This window comes from Hemitrygon akajei, chromosome 27, assembly GCF_048418815.1.
Source record: "Hemitrygon akajei chromosome 27, sHemAka1.3, whole genome shotgun sequence".
NCBI classification, from domain to species: Eukaryota; Metazoa; Chordata; class Chondrichthyes; order Myliobatiformes; family Dasyatidae; genus Hemitrygon; species Hemitrygon akajei.
The window spans coordinates 39,695,390-39,719,705 of NC_133150.1; the positions used below are offsets into that span (position 1 = coordinate 39,695,390).

The 24,316-nt window shown below is 41.2% G+C and overlaps 1 protein-coding gene and 1 long non-coding RNA gene across 2 annotated transcripts in view; both read right to left on the minus strand.

Moving 5' to 3' along the window:
• The window catches only part of LOC140717034 (uncharacterized), a 44,099-nt gene that overhangs the window by 8,323 nt on the left and 11,460 nt on the right, over nt 1–24,316 (minus strand). The window lies entirely within an intron of this gene.
• LOC140717033 (polymeric immunoglobulin receptor-like) lies at nt 904–21,025 on the minus strand. The gene is made up of 6 exons (XM_073030217.1): nt 20,711–21,025; nt 11,042–11,362; nt 7,400–7,720; nt 5,289–5,325; nt 1,597–1,687; nt 904–1,407 (listed from the first exon to the last, which is right to left on the minus strand). Exons 1-6 carry the CDS (start codon nt 20,949–20,951, stop codon nt 1,357–1,359), a joined length of 1,062 nt encoding a protein of 353 aa, XP_072886318.1. The 5' UTR covers nt 20,952–21,025; the 3' UTR covers nt 904–1,356.

Genomic DNA, 24,316 nt, shown 5'->3' on the forward strand with positions numbered 1-24,316 from the left:
TTGAGGCAATCCTTCCTGAAGAGCATTGACAAGCTCAGGTTTAACAGGTCCGGATCCATCGGTGGGGCAACTGCATCTGGAAATATCTGTGGCTAATCAACACTCATGAGATAACCGTGACCTGAAGAGGTTATGAACTCAAAACAGACTCTGGTCATATTGCATCAGTTTCTCACAAATCAGGTGAAGGATGTTATGTCACCTGATCATTTGTACCTGATTAGGGTGAGTAATCTATGTTTTCTAAATTCATGATTACAGCAATGGTGTTCTCCTTCTTTCATTTTTAAGTAAGATGAATTATTGTACAATCTTGCGTTACAGTCACAGATTGGCTTTGAGATACACAACATCTCCTGTTTGGAAGTTGACACCCTGTTGACTGATACAAGATGCATCATGTTGTGCATCACTCATTGTATTCAGCTCCCTATATTACTTTCTATTGCTCTTTGTACTTTAACACCCTTGTACAGTGACATCAATTGTACCCACATTGAATAGTTCTTCACAGCAATCACTGTGCTATGGATCAGTATTTCTGAACACACAAATAAAATAAGATGATGGCATTTTCAATCAACGTGGCTGCATTTTACTAATATCTTAAATGTGTTGTAGGTTCTTTGTGCTGTGTGTGACTATTGGTACTATGTTTTGTATCTTGGTCCCAGAGTAACGCTGTTTCATTTGTCTGTATTCATGCATATTCATTTAAGATGGTTGATTGAAAATAAAATTTGAACTATCAACCATAAAATGAAATCTGTGAATAATAGAAATACCCAGTAGGTCAGACAGCTTCTGACGAGATAAAAGTAAAGCTGATACTTCATAAAATTGTTCTAATGGAATGTCAGAATGAGTGATTAACTTTCACTTTAATGAAGATTCACAACTGTTGACAGCAAAAGGAAGTCTAAGAACTTGAATGTGATCTATTTCCCATAAATGCATTACAGTTCAAATATAAACTGATAATATCAGTTTATGAAGAAGCATCTTAATTTATTATCATTCATTGGTTATTAGTATAAACAACATTTGCAGGCATTTGAATCTATAGAACAAAGTTTAACAGTGTAAAAGGATATTAATCAGTTCACAGTTATATAAGGTTTAACATTTTTGCTGGGTTTGGGAAAACTGCTGTAATATTGATATCAATGAGGGTAACATGTTGGAGAAGGAATTCAAAAGTCAAAGTCATTGCCTTGAAGGATGACGACATCGTCTTGTTATTTTTTTTATCTTCATGGAGTCAACAGTTGTATTCTCACAGCACAAAATGGGCAGTAAAACTAATATTTTATCTTGATGCAAAATTCCAGCACAGTCAGTGTAATCTGGGAGTCTTCACTTTACCTCCTGGAGCACCAGGCTGTGAGGATCAGATTCATCACGTCTCTGCAAAAAGCAATGGCCAACCCATCAGATTCTCCAACAATGGGATCTCTGCTTTATTTCACTCACTATGAAATTCTGTCTGAAGCAAGCATTCCATACATTGACATGAAGCATGCTACACACAAGAGAGCATGTCAAAGCTGAGTTATATCATGATCAGTATATTTGAAAGTGATTCCATAAGCCTACCTTAGTTTCCCTTGCGACCCACATGACTGAAATCGTGCTGATCATCAGCAGAGCGAAGAGCAGCCAACGACCCACCTTCCACATCATGAAACTGAGCAAAGGGGAGGAGATATAGAATCAGTGTGAGGAAATGAGGTGGCTTTGTGTTTGAAACGTTTGCTTCCTGTTCCACTGTAATCTTAATGGAGTGGAGTGAGGTAAAGCAGCTGAGTCGGGTGGGGGGGGGGGGGGAGGTTGAAACAGAAGGCTAAACTATTGTCCAACAGAGAGAAAGAAAGAAAATAACCTCTGATGATCAGTTACAGATCTAATTACTAGAACATGGCTGCAGAAAAATGAGGACTGTGAATCAGAAATTGCAAAATGAAAATAAATTTTGTAAAGGATGAGAAGGAAATTGTGAAATGCAGAGGTGCGACGATGATAAAGAGATACAGTTGAAGGAAGTGGACACTACCATAAGGAAGACAGTGATAGAGTCCATGTGGATAGATGTGACAGATAATAAATGATGTGTGACTGATGGTGAAAGGGAGAAGGGAGATGAAATAATGCAGACAAATTAGAATGATTAATATAGTGTTGTGGGGTGGAAATACGTCTCTACCAAAGGAGGTGTAAGACCTTAAGACAAAGGAGCAGAATTAAGCCATTCATCCCATCGAGTCTGCTCTGCCATTCCATCACGGCTGATCCCAGATTCCACTCAACTCCATACACCTGCCTTCTCGCCATATCCTTCGATGTCCTGAGCTATCAGAAAACGATAAACTCCCACCTTAAATATACGGACAGACTTGGCCTTCACTGCAATATGTGGTTGAGCATTCCACAGATTTACTACTCTCTGGCTAAACATTTCCTCCTTACCTCTGTTCTAAAGGGTCAGACATAAATTTTGAGGCTGTGGCCTCTATACCCCTACCATAGGAAACATCCACTCCACATCCACCCTATTTATTCCTTTCTGCATTTGGTAGGCTTCATGAAATCCCCACGCTTTCTTCTAAATTCCATTTAGTACAGGCCCAAAGGAACAGAGGCTCCTCCTATTTTAAGTCCTTCATTCCAGGAATCATCCTCGTGAACCTCCTCTGGATTCTCTCCAAAGACAACATATTCTTTCTGAGATATGGGACATAAAACTGCAGACAATATTCCAAGTGCAGCCTGATTAGAGTCTTATAAACACTCAACATTATCTCCTTGCTTTTATATTCTATTCTCCTTAAAAGAGATGACAACATTGCATTTGCCTTCTTTACCACAGGTTCATGCTGTAAATTAAACTTCTGGGAGTCTTACACGAAGTCTCCTAAGTCCTTCTGGAACTATGATGTTTGAAACTACTCCCCAGGTAGATTATGATGCGCACTATTATTCCTTTATAAAAAAATGCATTATCATACATTTCCCAACACTGTATTCCATCTGCCACATTTTGTCCATCCTTCCAATTTGGTCTAAGTCCTGCTGCAATTGCATTGCTTTCTCAGCACTACCTATCACTGCACCTATCTTTCTATGATCCGCAAACTTTGCCACAAAGCCATCAACTCCATTATCTAAATCATTGAGAAACAATATGAAAAATTGCAGTCCAATACTGATCCCTGAGGAGCACCTCAGGTTACTGGTAGCCAACCAGAAAAGGCCCCTCTTATTCCCATTTGCTGCCTCTTGCCTGTCAGCCATTCTGCTATCCATGTCTGTATCATTACTGTAACCCCATAGGATTTTATCTTGTTAAGCAGCCTCTGTGTGTCACCTCATCAAATGCCTTTGAAAGTCCAAGTAAATGACATCCACTGCCTCCCTTTTCTCCATCCTGCTTGTTACTTCCTGTAAGAACTCTAATAGATTTGCCAGGCAAGATTTCCCTTCAGAGAAATCATGCTGACTTTGACTTATTTGATCATTAGACTCTAAGTACTTGAAATCTCATCCTTAATAATAGACTCCAACTCTTTCCCAACCCTTGAGTTTAGGCTAACTGGCCTATGATTTCCTTTCTTTGGCAATCCTCCTTTCTCAAAGAGTGGAGTGACAGTTGCAACTTTACATTCCTCTGGGACCATGCATGTATCAAATGATTCTTGAACGATCATGACCAATGAATCCATTATCTCTTCAACAACCTCTCTCAGGACTTTGGGATGTAGTCCATCTGGTCAAGGTGTCTTATCCATGTTAAGACCTTTGAGTTTGCCTAGCACTTTTTCCCTTCCTAATAGCAATGGGACCCACTCCTGCTCCCTGACACTCATGGACCTCTGGCACACTGCTAGTATCTTCCACAGTGAAGACAGATGCAAAGTACCTCTGAAGTTCATTTGCCATTTCTTTGCCCCCCATTACTAGCTCACCAGTATAACTTTTCAGTGGTCCAATATTATCTCTCTTCCCTTTTACACTTTATATAACTGAAAAATCTTTTGGTAACCTGTTTTATATTATTGACCAGTCTGTTATCATATTTTATCTTTTTGCTTCTTATAGCTTTTTTAGTTGCCTTATTTTGGATTTTAAAAGCTCCCCAATCACCCAACTACCCACTTACCTTTGCTACCTAATATGCTCTTTCCATGGCCTTAATGCAGTCCTTAACTTCCTTTGTCAGCCACAGTTGCCTACCCCTGTCATTTGATAACTTCTTCCTCTGTGGGACAAATCTATCCTGTGCCTTGTGAAAATTCAGCCATCTCTGCTCTGCTGTCATCCCTGCCGGTATCCTCCTCCAATCCATCTGCACAAACTCTTCTCTCATGCCTCTGTAATTCACTTTTTCCATTGCAATACTGGTACATATGAGTTATGCTTCTTCCTCTCAGACTGCAGTATGAATTCAATCATATTATGATCACTGCCTCCTAATGCTTCCTTTACATTAAACACCCTAATAAGTTCTGGGTTATTACACAACACCCGATCTAAGGTGCTCCTTCCCTCTGCTAGTCTGCTGGTCACCCTTGGGCAAAGAGTAGCATTTGCTTAGCTCTACAGACGTGGGTGACATGAAGTCATTGGAGCAGGTGCTGGATGGTCATATGAGCAACTGGCTATGCGACCAATGATGCCAGGCAGACAATCGCTGAAGTGTATTGATAATGGCTGGGATAACCTGTCTTATAGAGACACTGCCCATAAGAGGTCAATGGTAAACAACTTCTGTAGAAAAATTTGCCAAAACAATCATAGTCATGGAAAGACCATGATCATCCACATTATACGACATGCCACAAAATAAATGAATGAATATGGAACTGAGAAAGATAATCATTGTTGATCAGTAAAAAACACCTCATTATTCTTGGACTGGTGTTTATGTGGGGATGGAGGAATTAAGTTCAACAAATTTCATAACAAATCCAAAAGCCAATAAGCGAATTTGCAAATTGAAACAACTGCAGGATCAATCAACCAGAGCATGCACAAAAAGCAAGAAGGTGTAAAAACAATAAAATGTATGTTATTGTGATTTAGAAAATGATGTAGGCATAAAACAAATTAATGCATTGGAAAAAAAAACAATGTTGTGTGGCTCTACATAGAGATAAAGTGTGCAAGAAGAAGGGAGAAGACTCAGACTGCTTGGTCTCAGAGAACAGACAGCATAATATCAGAAAGAACCAAACATTGAATTAGCAATGAGAACATTGTACCGTTGCGCAAAACTGAATCAAGTGATTTACCTTGCAGATGACACTGTTGTAAATGAATATTCACGTTCTGTTGAGGCAAGGAATGAAAAGTCAGTCTCACGTGGATGTGTTTTCCGAATGGGGTCAAGCAGGAGTGCATGATGTCATATTTGGCAGACAAATGTCAGAGAGTTATACAACAGGATCATGTTTCTGTTCTCAATGACAAAGCAGCTCTAACTTACTACAAAATGCTGAGGGAACTCATCAGGTCTGGCAGTATCTACGGAAATGAATAAACAGTTGACATTTCCGATGAGGGTCTCTGCCTGAAATATCAACTGTTGATTTCATTCATTGATCCTGCCTGACCTGCTGATTTCCTCCACCATTTTGTATATGTTGCTCTTGTTGTCCAGCATCTGCAGAATCTCTTCTGTTCCTGTTCTAATATTGGTCAGACAAATGTCATTGAACATCAGAGAGTTATACAGTATGGGAACAGGCCCTTCAGCTCAACTCATTCACACTGACCTGCCTCAGCTAATTCCACCTGGTTGCATTAGTCCCATTTCCCTTTTCTATATATGTGCTGGTATAGAAATCTTTTATTCATTTTTACTGTACCCACTTCTACCACTTCCTCGAGCAACTCCTTCCATATACCCACTACACTCTGTGTGAAAAACATGCCCCAAGGCTCTTGTTATATCCTTCCCTTCTCTTCCTCTAGCTTTAGACCAAACCACTATAGAACATAATACTGTGAACTTTCACATTGTCAATTCCCCTCGTGAATCTTCATAATAAAAGGATCAAAGTACTTTCTTTGACTTGGAATACAGTTATTTGGAAATGCATTATAGAGTATCGAGTCCCACCTCTCTTGAGTTTTTGGTCTGTTTTAAAGTAACCACTGCATTGCAAATGACATAAAAAAGTGTGGGTTGATGATGACTTAAGGGCTTCCCAACTGTATATAGATAGATGAATATGGAGCCAAAACATGGTCAATGGGACAATATGAGGTTATGAACCTCAATGTAAGGAACCTAAAAACAGGTTCCACCTGCTGCCATCCTAGAAACGGTACCGCAGCATTAAAACCAGGACCAGCAGTCTCTGGGACAGCTTCTTCCACCAGGCCACTAGACTGATGAATTCATGCTGATACAGTTGTATGCCTATGCTATACTGACTGTTCTGTTGCACATACTATTTGCTACAAATAACTACAAATTGCACATTGCAGTTTCAGACGGAGACGCAACATAAGTGTTTTTACTCCTCATATTTGTGAAGGATATAAAGAACAGATTCAATTCAATTGATGTTGGAGTCTGAAGCTGACAAGGCATTTTGTAGATTCATAAAACTTTGGGTAGGTCACATTGAGAGCAATAATAAGTAGTTCTGTTTGCAACCCTGTGGAAAGGATGTGGATGTTTAGGAGAGGGTAAATGCCTTGCTAAAGTCTACGTAAACAACATCCACTGCCTTGCCTTTATCCACTTTGCTGGTAACCTCTTCGATTAAATCTGTAAGTTTGATTAGATATGTACTACCACACACGAAGCCATGCTGACAATTCTTAGTCAGCCCATGTCTGTCCAAATATGATATAACTATCCAGTCACTTAGAATACATTCCAATAACTTTCCAGCAGCTGATGTGAGATTCACTACCCTACAATTTCCTAATTTATGCTTAAAGCCTTTGTTAAACAGCAGAACAACATTGGCTACTCTGATCCTCTGGTACATCTCCTGTTGCTAAGAATAGTTTAAATATGTTTGTCAGGGCCCAGGTATTTTCCGCACGTGTCTTCCTTGAGGTCTGAGGGAACACGTTAGCAGGCCCTGGGGATAGATCCATACTGATATGCCTCAGGATAGCAAAGGCCTCCTCCTCTGACAGAGTGGCATTTCAGGGAGTTCAGAGGCGGGAAAATATGCTGAGCTTTCACTGGAAATTGGTGTCCCATCAGTGGGTCAGACCCTCCACTGGGTGAGAGCAACATGAGAGGGATTTGTTTACTCTTGTCCACTTGCTGCAGGGCTCGGTACTGCTGCAGAGCTTCCGGATATTCCTGACTCTTCCCTGAGAAAATATGAATCAGACCTTTCAGTGGAGACATCAAGTCAATCAATGAGAAACCTACCGTCAGATACTTGCAGATGCACGTCAAACACTGGATGATTGCCAGATGTTGTAATTCCACATCTGTAATGCCTTGTATCATTAGAGACAAGATTCTCCATAGTAACAGTAAATAATCCCTCAGTTGTGTTATCTCGAATTGTCATTCTTCCATACTGCTCATTTTGGCCATTTGTATTCACTAAAGATGTGCATTGGTGACCCCACATGCGGCAGAAATACTTTGTGTGTGAACGGTACATTGGTGCATAGTGACAATCGATTGTGACCGCTCTTCCCACAACTCCTCTTACTTTATCTTCTGCCCATAAAGCACCTGAAACTGAAGGAGAAGTTTCTCAGAAAATGCACAGGTGAAATCAGATCAACACAGGGAGATACAAGATTCTAGATTATTTCATTTCATTTACTGTACAAAGGTGTAAAGGAGAACAAAATCATTATCACACTGGATCTGACAGAAAAAGTAAGAAATGCAATCGTAATAATAAAGGTATTTCTTTTAAAACTGTCACTGTGTTCTATGGAATCTGCTACACTGTCAATTGGTATAATTGAATTCCACATTTTCTGAGAAGACAACAGCATTGTCCCTCATCACATGCTCACAGCTCTTCACAAGTAATGATTTTTATTTGATTGGAGTCATCATTGTTACTGCCCACGAATGCCTCAGTGTGTTTTCACATTTCTGAGTCAATAGATTACTGATCCAATCCCATTTTAGGCTGGAGAGCAAAAGATCACTGGTGGGTAACTTAACTGGAAGTGATTGTGTGAAACAGGATCTACCTGTATTTGCCAAGGCAAGAACTGATTTTGGATAGTGAACATGGGAATTCTTCTCTCAAAAATATTTGACTGAGTTTTCTTTGAGAGATGATCAAAGGAACAGATAAGGACAGGATCTTAGAATTTAGTAGTTGAGTTTAGAAAGGCTTATGACCATACCTTGCAAGGTAGACTGCTCTGTAATGTGAGATCTCATGGTAAGCTATCTGGATGGATACTGAATAGGCTTGGTGGAAGGAGTCAGATTGTGGTAGTGGAGCGACTTTGTCATCAATATTAATAATTTGGAATGAAAATGCAGATGGTTTGATTTCTATATTATGGTTGACACTGTAGTGCAGTGGACAGTGGAAAAAGTTTACAAAGGGATTTGGAAAATGAGCCGGTGTTCAGCCCCATTACTCAGTGCCAGCAAGCTCCCCCCCCGCCACTAGAGCCTGTCGTGCCTGTTTACTTTTGACCTCTCTCCCTCTCTTCTCAGTACTACCATCAGGTGAAAAGGTGCTGGAGTCTTGGGGCCCATGCCACAAGGTTCGTCAATAGTTTGTTTTTATTCTTTGCACGATTTGTCATCTTTTGCATATTGTTTTTTTGTCAGTCTTTGTTGTGTGTGGTTTTACATGGATTTTATTGTGTTACTTTATTTTGTTGGGAAAGGTATTGTGGATAGTCACAGTCTTTATTCCAGGGTAGGGGAGTCAAAAACTAGAGACCCTCGGCATAAGGAGTGAGGGGAAATTCTCAGATAGCCCGGAGCAGCAGTGTTTTCCACACAGAGCAGTGTGTGCGTGGAAGAAATTGCCAGGTGTAGTGCTAGAGATGGGTACAAATACACTATTTAAAATGCATTTGGACAAGATCATGTACAGAGAAGTTTTAGAAGGATAAAGGCCAATTGCAGGGAAATGCGCGAAGCTCAGGAAGACACTGTGGTCAGCATCGACAATTTGTGGTGAAGCTCCTGTTTCCATAACCTGTAACTCTCTGACTCTGCAGCATCCTCTCTAAACTGGAACACACTTTTGAAAGGTTAAATTCAGAGTTCTATTTCATTGCATAGATTCACCTCCTTCCTGGCAACCATAAAACAAAAAAAAACAATAGAACCCATTGGAAAAGGACTGTCAAACACACAATATGCAGAAAAAAGAGCAAATCAAAGAAAGCAAATAACGTTTGGAACTGAAATTCATAATGCTGAAGCCATAGGCAAGAAGCCAATCATCATTCTAACCAATTCAGGAGCCCGTTAATTTCAAGCCACAGCTTCAGTTCACCATGAAGGCAAATAAACCTCGGGGTGCAGCAAGCTGAACACTGGCCTGTCCCTCGCCTTGGATTGGCATTCCTTTAGTGTTTAAAGGGGATTTTAAGGTTTATTTTCCATGTTAGAATTATGAACTACAGCAGGCTTGTTCACATCGTACATAGACTCAAATAGAAGTAATGGATTCCCTGCTCACATCTCAAAGTGAGTGAGGTTTTTTATTCAACAGCCAGAGACTCAGTTTCAGCAATTAGTAATTTACCTGGGCGGCTCAGGTAGTCACAAACTAGAGACGACCAAAGGCAATGAGAATGTAAGACATAAAAGGAGAATTAGGCCATTTGGCCCATACAGTCTGCTCCACTATTCTGTCAAGGCTGATTTATTATCCCATTCAATTCCATTCTCCTGATTTCTCCTCATAATCTTTGATGCCTTTCCTAAACAATAAACTATTGAGCTACACTTTAATTATACCCAGTGACTTGGCCTCAAAAGCCATGTATGGTATTGAATTCCACAGATTCAACACACTCTGGCTACAGAAGTTCTTCTTTATCTCTGTTCTAAATGTATGGTGTCTGTACATCCTCCATATGGAATGTGTGGTGTTACCTCCAAGGTGGTCCTGTTTCTTCCCACAGTCCAAAGACAGGCTGATGAGGCAAATTGGTCTTTACAGATTGCCCTGTGATTAAGTTACACTTAATGGGTTTGTCGTGGGTTCCTTCGGTGCTGTGGCCCAAAGGGCTAGAAGGACGTACTCAGTACTCTATCAGGAAAGAAATAAAACAAAGGGATGTCCTTGCAGTCTGAGGCTGATTTTTCAGGCATGATTTCCCCATAAGGAAACCATATTTGATCATATACATCCAAGTACCCCAAAATCCTTTTCATAACAATGGACTCCAACACCTTCCCAACCACTGATGTCATGCTAACTGGTCGACAATTTCCTCCTTTTTGCCTCCCTCCTTTCTTAAAGAGTGGGCTGATATTTCCAATTTTCCAGTCCTTTGAACATTCCAGAATCTAATTATTCTTGAAAGGTCACCACTAATGCCTCCACAATTTCTTTATGTAACTCTTTCAGAACCTTGAGTTATAGACAATCTGGTCCAAATGATTCATCTACCTGCAGATCCCTCAGCTTCCCATGTACCTTCCCCTTAGTAGTAGCAACCACACTCAAGTGTGCCCCTGACATTGCCAAATTTCTGTCAATCCAACCAATATTTGCAATTTTATAATTGTTCCTTTTGCTTTTATGAGAGTGTCACTGTCTCATATCTCAACACCTATTCTAGTCTTCTCAAACCATAGAGAAAAGTATGAAAGGAATGTTCTCAATTTGTCTGGACATGCAAATACAACTACCATATGTTTGAGATGATCTACTTCTTCCTGGAGGAAGTGCCAGACTTAACTGTTCACTGCACTTCATTTATACCTCACAGAGGTTGCAATGTGCAGCTTATACAAATGCAAAGAAATTCCTTGCCCTCCCTAGAAGTATAAGAGCAGCAGTAACAGAGTAACAAAAATAAATATTCAAATATATCCTCCCTTGAAATTAGAACTTACTGGTGCCATTGATTTCTGTCACGTAACTGCAGATCTCACTGTTGTTGAAGACTGTCACATTAACCACTGCACTGGATCTTGCTCCAAACCAATTTGAGGCATTGCAGTAGTATTGATGGTGCTGGTGGTTGAAGGATTGACACTGTAGAGCCAGTTCATTGGTATCTGAGATCTTTGGATGCCCAGATGAGGTTCGTTCATACCATCTGTACTGAATGGGAAGGGATCCCTGGAAGGACTCACAGGAAAGTGATACGGAGTTCCCGAGACGTGAGACATTTGCTGGTGATAGATATTGAATCACAGGAACAGACACAGGTTCTGCAGGAAACAATTAAACATTCAGACACTGAATGAACATCTGAAAATGAAACATTCTTCTGCCACTTTATTAGGTATAAATTTTCACCTGGTCATTAATGCAAATATCACAGGAATGTTCCAAGACGGAAAGGATGGTAGAACACAGGCACTGTGGTTTACAAAGGCATTTGAAAATCTAGTCATGAAGAAAAGAAAAGCTTATCAAAAGTTCAAAAAACTAGGTAATGATAGAGATCTAGAAAATTATAAGGCTAGCAGGAAGAAGTTTAAGAATGAAATTAGGAGAGCCAGAAGGGGCTATGAGGAGGCCTTGGTGAGCAGGATTAAGGAAAACCCCAAGGAATTCTACAAGTATGTGAGCAGCAAGGGAACCAATCAAGTGTGACAATGGAAAAGTGTGTATGGAACCGGAGGAGGGAGCGAAGGTACTTAATGAATACTTTGCTTCAGTATTCACTACGGAAGAGGATCTTGGCCATTGTAGGGATGACTTACAGTGGACTGAAAAGCTTGAGCAGATAGACATTAAGAAAAGGGATGTGCTGGAGCTTTTGGAAAGCATCAGGTTGTATAAGTCACCAGGACCGGACAAGTTATAACCTAGTCTACTGTGGGAAGTGAGGGAACAGATTGCTGAGCCTCTGGCAACAATCTTTGCATCATCAATGGGGACAGGAGAGGTTCCAGAGGATTGGAAGTTTGCAGATGTTGTTCCCTTATTCAAGAAAGGGAGTAGAGATAGCTCAGGAAATTATAGACCAGTGAGTCTTACTTCACTGGTTGGTAATTCGATGGAGAAGATCCTGAGAGGCAAGATTTATGAACATTTGGAGAGGCATCATAAGATTAGAAATAGTCAGCATGGTTTTGTCAAAGGCACATCGTGCCTTGCAAGCCTAACTGAATTTTTTGAGGACATGTCTAAATATATTGATGAAGGTAGAGCAGTAGATGTAGTGTATATGGATTTCTGCAAGGTATCCCATGCAAGGATTAAAGAGAAAGGGACCTTGCTTTATGGGTCCAGAACTGCTTGCACACAGAAGGCAAAGTGTGGTTATAGACAGGTCATATTCTGCATGGAGGTTGGTGACCAGTTGTGTGCCTCAGGGATCTGTTCTGGGACCCTTTCGCTTCATGATTTTTATAAATGACCTGGATGAGGAAGCGGAGGTTTGGGTTAGTAAATTTGTTGATGACACTAAGGTTAGGGGTGTTGTGGATAGTGTGGAGGGCTGTCAAAGGTTACAACAGGATGTCGATAGGATGCAAAACTGGGCTGAGAATTGTCAGATAGAGTTCAACCCAGATAAGTGTGAGGTGGTTTATTTTGGTAGGTCAAATATGATGGCAGAATATAGTATTAATGGTAAAATTCTTTGCAGTGTGGAGGATCAGTGGTATCAGTGGATTGAGTTCAAGAGCTGAGAGATAACGTTACAGCTATATAGGACACTGGTCAGACCCCACTTGGAGTACTGTGCTTGTTTTGGTCACCTCACCACAGGAAGCATGTGAAAACCATAGAAAGAGTTCAGAGGAGATCTACAAGGATGTTGCCTGGATTGGTGAGCATTCCTTATGAGAATAGGTTGAGGGAACTTGGCGTTTTCACCTTTGAGCGACGGAAGCTGAGAGGTGACCTGATAGACTGTAAAAAGATGATGAGAGGCATTAATCTTGTGGATAGGCAGAGACCTTTTCCCAGGACTGAAATGACTATCATGAGAGAGCACAGTTTTAAGTTGTTTGGAAGTAGGTACAGAGGAGATGTCAGGGGCAAGTATTTTGCGCGGAGAGTGGTGAGTGCGTGGAATGGGCTGCCGGCAACGGTGGTGGAGGCGGACACATGAGGGTCTTTTAAGAGCTTAGAAAAATAGAGGGCTATTAGTAAGCTGAGGTAATTTTTAAAGTAAGTACATGTTCAGCACAGCATTGTGGGTCGAAGGGCTTGTATTTTGTTGTAACTTTTGTTTACAGATTGTCACATACCACACACCAATTGTGTCACTGTTGTTTTTTTTGGATCAAATTTCCTGCTGCCTTCTTCTTTATTTTTATTTCATTCATTTCTCTCTGAGGACAGACAGGTCCTGGCTGTGTCTCTGTGAATAAAATGCTGTGGACATTGATTCTCCTGATTGATTTCCTACCTGGTGAGTTACAGACAGCGCTGGACAACATCATCAGTGTTGGATTGGGATTCATACACTGTTTCCACAACAGTGCTTAAAAACCTATAGACACTAAAGGTGTCAGAAACTGGAGTTCAGAGTACACTCCTGGAGGAATTCAGTGGGTCAAACAGCATTCGTCAAAGGGAGGGGAAATGTCAATGGTTTGGGTCGAGACTCTGCATCAAGTGTGAGAGGAGAGTGAGCGAATGTAAGCAGGAGAGGGACAGGTGTGAAACTGGGTCCACAAGGTAGTTGGAGCCGAGGAGGGATGAAGTACGACAGGCAAGTAGAATGGAGAGGAAAATGGATGGAATTTGAAGGTGAGTGAGAGGTGGGAGCAGATAAGGAGAAAAGAGGAACAGTGTGGAGCCAGGTGTGGGAAGAATATGTCCACGTGGAGAAATCCCCTGAGGTTATTGAGCAGGAAAATCAGGTCTACCATTGCTGGAATCTGATTTCACTTTGCAGGTATGACAACCAATGTTATTGTCTTGAAATCAGTCTATTTCCTGGGCTATTCCAGTGGGGCAATTAGTAAAAAACATTACTAGGTCTGGAGTCAAAGGTAAACCAGAGTGGGGAGGGATGAGTGATTTCTGTCCCTAAAGACCTTTCTGATCCAGATGGGATTTTGACAGTCTGGTAGTTGAAAAATATCATTATTGATATGTGGTTTGTTAATATTATTATTGTTACATCATTTTATAATTCCAGATATAATAAATTGGATTTAAGCACTCATTGTATCCCAACAGTTATTGAAATCACACATGGATTTCCAGCACTAAAGTACTAATGACCACTGTTGCATCACCTTCTAACTACATGTAGAAATACTTGACAGGTTCAATATTTAAAATTTGCTTCAGATCCAAAGGGCACAGTTTCAGACATCATGAGGGGTTTTTCTGTGAAGTTTATAAAATTGTCTAAACACACGCACATGCACTCAGGACTCTGGAGTGGGAAGTGAACCCACAATGTCCTGACACAGGGGAGAGAGCACTGACACAGTAACAGCACTGACTGCACTTCACACCAAAATCACTGGCTGTGGCCCTCAAATCTGAAAATGCCTCCCTCAGTTTCAGGTGCATTGTGGGCAGAGGAATCTGTAAGAGGAGTTGTGGGAAGAGTGATCACAATTGATTGCCACTCCGTCTGTGTTGCCTATTTGTTTCCACTAAAATTGAACATTGTTGAATCCATCTATGGCACCAATACTTTGTCTGTGAGCAGATCATTGCTTTATAGTGACAATCGATTGTGATCGCTCTTCCCACAACTCCTCTTACACATTCCTCTGCCCACAATGCACCTGAAACTGAGGAAGGCGTTTTCAGATTTAGGAGAAAAAGAGCAATGTAATGCAAAAATATTTTGGAACATGATGATGAAAACAGGTCCAGGTCATGTCCAGCATGTGGTCCCTGACACCACAGCCAATGATTTTGGTCTGAAGTGCAGTCAGTGCTGTTACTGTGTCAGTGCTCTCTCCCCTGTGTCACTACATTGTGGGTTCACTTCCCACTCCAGAGTCCTGAGCAGAAACCCAGGGCTGACCTTCCACTGCAGTACTGAGGGGGAGCGGCAGTGTTGAACTTTCAATTACCCCAGAACATGTCGGCCTTTCAAAAGTCCACAGAGATCCCAGCTGCTTCACTTGCAATGAGCGTGTGTGTGTGTGTGTGTGTGTGTGTGCGTGTGTGTGTGTGTGTGCGTGTGCGTGTGCGTGTGTGCTCATTCAAGCAAGTTGATAAACTTCAGAAAGAGACCCCTCATCATGTCTGAAACTGTGCCCTTTTGATCTGAAGCAACTCATACTCATCAGGTCTGGCAGTATCTATGGAAATGAATAAACTGTTGACATTTCTGATGAGGATCTCAGCCTGAAACATCAACTGTTGATTTCATTCATTGATCCTGCCTGACCTGCTGATTTCCTTCACCATTTTGTACATGTTGCTCTTGTTGTCCAGCATCTGCAGAATCTCTTCTGTTCCTGTTCTAATATTGGTCAGACAAATGTCATTGAGCATCAGAGAGTTATACAGTATGGGAACAGGCCCTTCAGCTCAACTCAGACACATTGACCAGCCTGAGCTAGTGCACCTGGTTGTATTAGTCCCATTTCCCTTTTCTATATACATGCTGGTATAGAAATCTTTTATTCATTTTTACTGTACCCACTTCTACCACTTCCTCGAACAACTCATTCCATATACCCACTACCCTCTGTGTGAAAAACATTCTCCGTAGATTCTTGTTATATCCTTCCCCTCTCTTCCTCTACCTTTAGACCAAACCACTATAGAACATAATACTGTGAACATTTACATTGTCAATTCCCCTCGTGAATATCTATACCTCAATAAGCTCACTCCCCTCAGCATCCTACCCTTCATAGGAAAAAAACTCAGCCTATCCAGCATCTCCTACTAACTCAACAATTCCAGTCCTGGTAACACCTTTTTGTTATCTTTCCAGCTCAAGGGCATCCTCCCTGCAGCTTGGAGACCAGATCTGCACACAATTCTCCAGTTGTAGTCCCACCAATAACTTGTACAGCTGTAACTATGATCTCCTAACTATCTTTCTCTATCCTCTAAACAATTAAGGCAAGTATGCCAAATGGCTGTTTCACACCAAGTTTAACTCTGTCACCACTTTTGAAGAGCTTTATACTTTTGACACTTAGGTCTGATTGTTTTTACAACACTCCGCAATCCCAGCCATTTACTGTGTAACCCTGTCCTAGCTTAACTTCTGAAAAGTAACACTTCACTATTGCCAAGGTTAAATTCCCCATCCATTTCCCAGCCTACTTTTCCTGTTGAAAAAAACTGATAAGTTAGATAAGTTTCTTCATAATTTTCATTTCACCTACTAATTACTAACCTGCCTGATAACTTCTTATACAAGTTACTAATATAGATAACAAGCAACAGTGGCCCCAGCAGTGATCACGGCAGCACACCACTGCTCACAGGCCTCCAGGATGAAAAACAACCCTCCAGCACTGCTTTCTGATTCCTATCACTTATCCAACTTTGCATGTGAATGACTGGTTTCTCCGTGAAAATGTTGTACAACACAGGACATATGCATAATTCCCTGGAAATGAAGACACAGAGACTGGGTGGTGAAGGTGATGCTCGGTTTGCTTACAGTCATTCTTCAAGGAAATGATTACAGGAGTTATGATGTCATTTTACTGTTTACAGGAGCCTGGTGTGACAGCACTTGGAATAGTGTGTGTAGTTCTGGGACCTGGTGTGCGCAGGGTGTAACTAAGTTAGAAAAGATGCAGAAAATATTCACAAGTATGTTACAGAGACTGGAAGGTTTTGATGTAGAAAGAGGGACCAGATAGGCCTGGGCCTTTTTCCTTTGAGTGTTCAAGGCAGAGGGGTGACCTTACAGAGACTTATTAAAGTGGTCATGCTAAGCTTGTCATAGATGGAGGTGGAAGTGGCGATAAGGTCTCATTAACTATAAAGTGCTCCAAATGACGTATGTCTCTAACAGCCTCTGATAACAAAGTCCAACTCTTGGCCTTCAAGTGTGGCTTAGCTACTAGGCCCAGTGGAACTGTTTCTATTGACAAGAGAAGGGACACAAGCGGACCACTGGTGCCTCAAAACCAGTTACCTTTGCCAGGTGGCGTTCATCAGCCTTGGTTGGCAGTCTGCTTAGGAGAAGGAAAACTGATTTGAAACCTCCACTGCCTTGTGGACATACCCACCCATGGGAAAGGTTTCGGGAATAAATCCTGAGGAAAAAATCTGGAGCTGGGATTACTAAGACACTTTGATGTTGTTTACAACTTCACTCAGGCAACTTCTGCGATGACACTGGTGCCAAGCTGTATCGGCGCCTGCTCTTCCCTTTGACTACATCAGTGACATGGAGAGGGGGGGAACTCGCTGCATGGACAACAGCCGGTTCTTCAAATCTTGCCGCCCAGGCTTGTGTCATGGAGAGGACATAGTTCACCAGAGGGGCAAACTCATGATGCCCTGGGATCGATGGCTGACTACTACCAGATCAGAGTCATTTTTCCCAAAATATGGGAGTCTGAAACAGAGTACACAGTTTTAAAGTAGAAGGGAATAGATTTAAAAAGAATCTGAATGACAACTTTTTTCAGAGGGTGGTGGTGAATGGAACGACCTACCAGAAGCAATAGAACACAACATTTTAAAAACCTTTGGATAGATAAATTGATTGGAAAGATTTCTGGGCATGCACGTGAAATGTAGAGCAACAGGACTAGCTCAAGTAGACAATTTGATCGGCAAGTTGGGCCAAAAGGCTTTCCTCGGTGCTGTAAAACTCCATGACTCCAAGGCAGAAAAACAAAAAGTAAGTGTCAGATCCCCACCAGCTTAACATGTGTTCTTGGCAAAATGCTGGAGTCTGTAATTAAGGAATTGGTCAAAATGGTTTCGGGAAGGTTAAATTATCTTTGAGGCATTTATTAGATTTCATGATACTTGGAGATGTGTGTTAGCATGGATTAAAAACCAGCTATTGAATCAATAAAAAGAGTCAAAATAAATGGATCTTATTCACGCTCAGAAGATGCATATCGTGAACTGCTTGAAGTTTCCACATTTGAAAGTTTCCTACTTGGTCCTCAAGATTTACTTAAATAACTTGAAGAGAAAGCAGATTGTCAGATGTCCAAATTTGACTGCAGGAACCATTAATCGGTTTTCTGTCTGACGCTATTGTATCTTGTGAGGTTATTATGGGTTCTGGTAATACATCCTGAGGGTTGTGGTGTGGTAGAGACAGACTGGTATTCAGGCTGTGACCTTGTTAGTTAGTTCAGTTTAGCTGAGGGGGAGTGAACCGGTGATAATATATATATTTTTTTACCACTAATTCATAACTTCCCTGATTTGGTTATGCTAATTTTGAATATCACTGTACAAGATCATTTGTTTTACTTTTTTCAAAATAAAGAATCAAAATACTTTCTTCAACTTGGAGCACAGTTATTTGGAAATGCATCATACAGCTTCGAGTCCCTCACTCTCTAAGTTTTTGGTTTGTTTTCAAGTAACCATTATATTGCCAATGACTTAAAAAAGTATGGGTTGATGATGATATCAGGGCTCTCCAAATATATATAGATAGATGAATGTGGGGCCAAGACTTTGTCAATGGGACAGTATTAGGTTATGAACCTCAATATAAGGAGCCTAAAAACAGACTGTTATCTACAGTACATTAAAAAAAAACTGCAAATGAGTGAAAAAAGACATCCAGGTGTCTTCTGAACAAATAGAAAAAAAGTTTCTGGATCATTGTTTGTAAGAAAAGTAAATGGTGTACAGTGCTTTATTGCAAGAGGTTTGGAGTTTTGATAGAATGAATTCCTGTTGCACTGCAGGCGGTGTTGTTGAGACCGTGTCTGGAGTACTCTGTGTAATTTTATTCATCCAGATTAAGGATGGATATACTGATTGGAGGAAGTTCAGAACAGATTTATTGGGATGACTCCTGGCCCTTGGACCCACAGCTGCAATCTGCTAATTAAATTTGCCACAGACATTACAATGATTGGCCTTATCTCAAATAATAACAAGGCGGCCAACTGAGAAGAAGTCATCACCCTGTCAAGAAAACAACCTCTCCTTCAATGTCACAAAAACAAAGGAGCTGGTTGTGGACTATAGGAGAAATGGAGACAGGCTCACCCCTATTGACATCAATGGATCTGGAGCTGAGAGGGTTAACAGCTTTAAGTTCTTCAGTATTACACATCACCGAGGACCAGCTGTGTGGTGAAAAATGCACAACAGGACCACTTTCAACTCAGACGGTTGAAGAAGTTTGGCATGAGTCCCCAAATCCTAAGGACTTTCTACAGGGGCACAACTGAGAGCGTCCTGACTGGCTGCATCACTGCTGCAGATGCGAACTGTACTTCACTCAATCTCAGGACTCAGTAGAGAATGGTGCGGACAGACCAGCGCATCGATGGATGTGAACTGCCCACTATTCAGGACATTTACAGTGACAGACGTGAGCCCAAAGGATCTTTGGGGACCCAAATCATCCCAATTACAAACTGTTCCACCTGCTACCATCCCAGAAACGGTACCGCAGCATTAAAACCAGGACCAACAGTCTCTGGGACAGCTTCTTCCACCAGGCCATTAGACTGATGAATTCATGCTGATACAATTGTATTTCTATGCTATATTGACAAATGACTATAAATTGCACATTGCAGATTCAGATGGAGACACAACATAAAGGTTTTTACTCCTCATGTATGTGAAGGATATAAAGAACAGATTCAATTCAATTGATGTTGGAGACTAAAGCTGACAAGGCATTTTGTAGCTTCATAAAACTTTGGGTAGGTCACATTGAGAGCAATAATAAGTAGTTCTGTTTGCAACCCTGTGGAAAGGATGTCGATGTTTAGGAGAGGGTAAATGCCTTGCTAAAGTCTACGTAAACAACATCCACTGCCTTCCCTTTATCCACTTTCCTTGTAACCTCCTCGATGAAATCTGCAAGTTTGATTAGACACGTACTACCACACACGAAGCCATGCTGACTATTCTTAACCAGCCCATGTCTGTCCAAATATGATATATCTATCCGGTCACTTAGAATACATTCCAATAACTTTCCTGCAGCTGATGTGAGATTCACTGCCCTACAATTTCCTAATTTATGCTTAGAGCCTTTTTTAAACAGCAGAACAACATTGGCTACTCTCTGACCCTCTGGTACCTCTCCTGTTGCTAAGAATAGCTTAAATATGTTTGTCAGGGCCCAGGTATTTTCTGCACCTGTCTCCCATGAGGTCCGAGGGAACAGCTTAGCAGGCCCTGGGGATAGATCCACACTGATATGCCTCAGGATAGCAAAGGCCTCCTCCTCTGACAGGGTGACATTTAATGGAGTTCAGAGGCAGGAAAATACACTGAGCTTTCAACTGGAAATTGGTGTCTCATCAGTGGGTCAGAACCTGCACCGGGTGAGAGCAACATGAGAGGGGTTTCTTTACCCTTGTCAACTTGCTGCAGGGCTCTGTACTGTTGTGGAGAGTCAGGATATTCCTGCTGTTCTGACTCTTCCCAGAGAAAACATGAATCAGACATTTCAGTGGAGACATCAAGTCAATCAATGAGAAACCTACCGTCAGATACTTGTAGATGCACGTCAAACACTGGATGCTTGCCAGATGTTGTAATTCCACATCTGTAATGTCCTGTATCATTAGAGGCAAGATTCTCCATTGTAACAGTAAATATTCCCTGGAATGTGTTATCTCTGAATATCATTCTTCCATACAGTTCATTTTGGCCATTTGTATTCACTAAAGATGTGATTTGGTGATCCCGCATGCGGCACAAATACTTTGTGTGTGAACGGTACATTGGTGCATAGTGACAATCGATTGTGACCGCTCTTCCCACAACTCCTCTTACTTTATCTTCTGCCCATAAAGCACCTGAAACTGAGGGAGAAGTTTCTCAGAAAATGCACAGGAAAAATCAAATCAACACAGGGAGATACAAGATTCTAGATCATTTCATGTCATTTACGGTACAAAAGTGTAAAGGAGAACAAAATTATTATCACATTGGATCTGACACAAAAGATAAGAAATGCAATCATAATAATAAAAAATAAAGATATTTTATTTAAAGCTGTCACGGAGTTCTAAGGAATCTGCTACACTGTCAATTGGTACAATTGAATTCCACACGGAATGAGAAGACAATAGCATTGTCACGAGCTTCCAGCTCTTCAGAAGTAATGACCTTTATTAGATTGGAGTCATAATTGTCTCTGCCCACTAATGTCTCAGTGTGTTTCCACATTTCTGAATCAATAGATTACTGATCCAGCCCATTCCAGGCAGGGGAGCACAGGATCAGTGGTAACTTACTGGAGGTGATTATGTGAGTCAGGATCTACCTGAATTTGCAAAGGCAAAATCTGATCTTGGATAGTGAACATGATTTTATGCATGGGAAATCCTCTCTCAAAGATATTTGACTGAGTTATCTTTGAGAGGTGATCAAAGGAACTGATGAGGACAGATCCTTAGAATTTAGTAGTTGAGTTTAGCAAGGCTGATGACCATACCGTACAAGGTCGACTGATCTGCAATGTGAGATCAGCTATCTGGATGGATACTGAATAGGCTTGGTGGAAGGAGTCAGATTGTGGTAGTGGAGTGTTGGTTTTCTGACAACTTCAGACTTTATCACCAGTGGTGTGCCATCGGGATCAGTGCTGTTATTTGTTAACCATTCTCATTTGTCATTAATATTAAAAATTTGGAATGAAAATGCAGATGGCATGATTTCTATGTTATGGATGACACTGTAGTGGAGTGGACAGTGGAATGAGTTGTCTAAGTTTACAAGAGGATATCGAAAATGAGCCGGTGCTCAGCCCCATTACTCAGTGCCAGCAAACTCCCCCACCTGAGCCTGTCCTGTCTGCTTGCATTTGACCCGTCTCCCTCTCTTCTCGGTACTACCATCATAGAAACGTAGAAAACCTACAGCACAATACAGGCTCTTCGGCCCAAAAAGTTGTGCCGAACATGTCCCTCCTATCGAAATTACTAGGCTTACCTACAGCCCTCTATTTTTCTAAGCTCAATGTACCTATCCAGGAGTCTCTTAAAAGTCCCTATCGTATCCACCTCCACCACCGTTTCCAGTAGCCCATTCCACACACTCACCACTCTCTGAGTAAAAAACTTACCCCTGACATCTCCTCTGTACCCATTCCCCAGCACCTTATACCTATGTCCTCTTGTGGCAATCATTTCAGCCCTGGGAAAAAGCCTCTGACTATCCACACGATCAATGCCTCTCATCATCTAATACACTTCTATCAGGTCACCTCTCATCCTCCGTCGCTCCAAGGAGAAAAGGCCGAGTTCACTCAATCTATTCTCAAAAGGCATGCTCCCCAATCCAGGCAACATCCTTGTAAATCTCCTCTGCACCCTTTCTATGGCTTCCACATCCTTCCTGTAGTGAGGCGACCAGAAATAAGCACAGTACTCCAAGCGGGGTCTGACCAGGGTCCTATATAACTGCAACATTGCACGATTTGTCATCTTTTATTTGCACGAAAGAATTATTCGCACGATTTGTCATCTTTATCACATTGGTTGTTTTTCAGTCTTTGTTGTGTGTGGTTTTACATGGATTCTATCGTGTTACTTTGTTTTGTTGGCAAAGGTATGGTGCATAAGTACAGTCTTTATCCCAGGGTAGGGGAGTCGAAAACTAGAGACCCTCAGCTTAAGGAGTGAGGGGAAATTCTTAGCGAGCCTGGAAAGGCAGTGTTTAGCACACAGAGCAGTGTGTGTGTGTGTGTGTGTGTGTGGAAAAAATTGGCAGGGGTAGTGCTAGAAATGGGTACAAATACACCATTTAAAATACATTTGGACCAGTTCATGTACAGGAAAGTTTTAGAAGGATACGAGGGGTGATTGATAAGTTCATGGCCTGAGGTAGAAGGAGTAAATTTTCGGAAACCTAGCAATTTTATTTTTCAACATGGTGCCCTCCTACATTTACACACTTAGCCCAGCAGTCGTGGAGCAAATGGATCCTTCTTTGTAGAAGTTGGCGCCTTGGACTTCCAGAAGTGGTCCACAGCATGTGTGATTTATAAGTTCATGGCCTAATGTAGAAGGAGATGAATTATTAACTTCAAACTTTCTGCATAATCACTCAAAGAGCTGAACTGAATGTGCATGTAATGAGAGCTGTGGACACTTTCTTGAGGTTCAAGATCCATATGCTCCACGACTGCTGGACTAAGTGTTTAAATGTAGGAGGGGACCATGTTGAAAAATGGTTTTCAAGTGCTAGGTTTTATAAAATTGACTCCTTCTACCTTAGGCCACAAATTTATCAATCACCTGTTGTATAGGGCAGTTGCAGGGAAATGCACGAAGCTCAAATGACACTGTGGTCAGCATTTAAGATTTGGGGTGAAGCTTCTCATTCAATAACCTATAACTCTGTAACTCTGCAGCATCCTCTCTAAACTGGAACACACTTTTGAAAGGTTAAATTCAGAATTCTATTTCATTGCATAGATGTGACAGCTTATGGAATAACAGCCAATCAGATTGCACTTCAATGTCAAAATTCAAAGGTCAAAGTACATTTATTATCAAAGAATCATATACAACCAAATACAGCCTTGAGATTCACCTCCTTCCTGGCAACCATAAAAAAAAGAAACCGTTAAAAAAAAACTGTCAAACTGTCCCAAATATGTGCGGAAAAAAGAGCAAATCAAAGTAAGCAAATAACATTTGGAACTGAAATTCATAATACTGAGGCCACAGCAAAGAAGCCAGTCATCACTGTAGTCGATTCATGAGCCCATTAATTGCCAACCAAGGCCTCAGTTCAACAAAAAGACACGTAAACCTTCCTGTGCAGCAAGCTGAATACCAGCCCATCCCTCACCTAGGACTGACAATCCTTTAGTGTTTAAAAGGGATTTGAGGGCTTATTTTCCTTGTTGTAATCATGAAACACAGCAGACATGTTCATAGAAGGAATGGATTTCCTTCTCATGTCTCAAAGTGAGTGAGATTTTTTATTCAACAACCAGAAACTCAGTTTCAGCAGTTAATAATATACCTGGGCTGCTCATATATTCACAAACTAAAGATGACCAAAGACAATGAGACCATAAGACATAGGAGGAGAATTAGGCCATTTGGCCCATATAGTCAGCTCCACTATTCCAT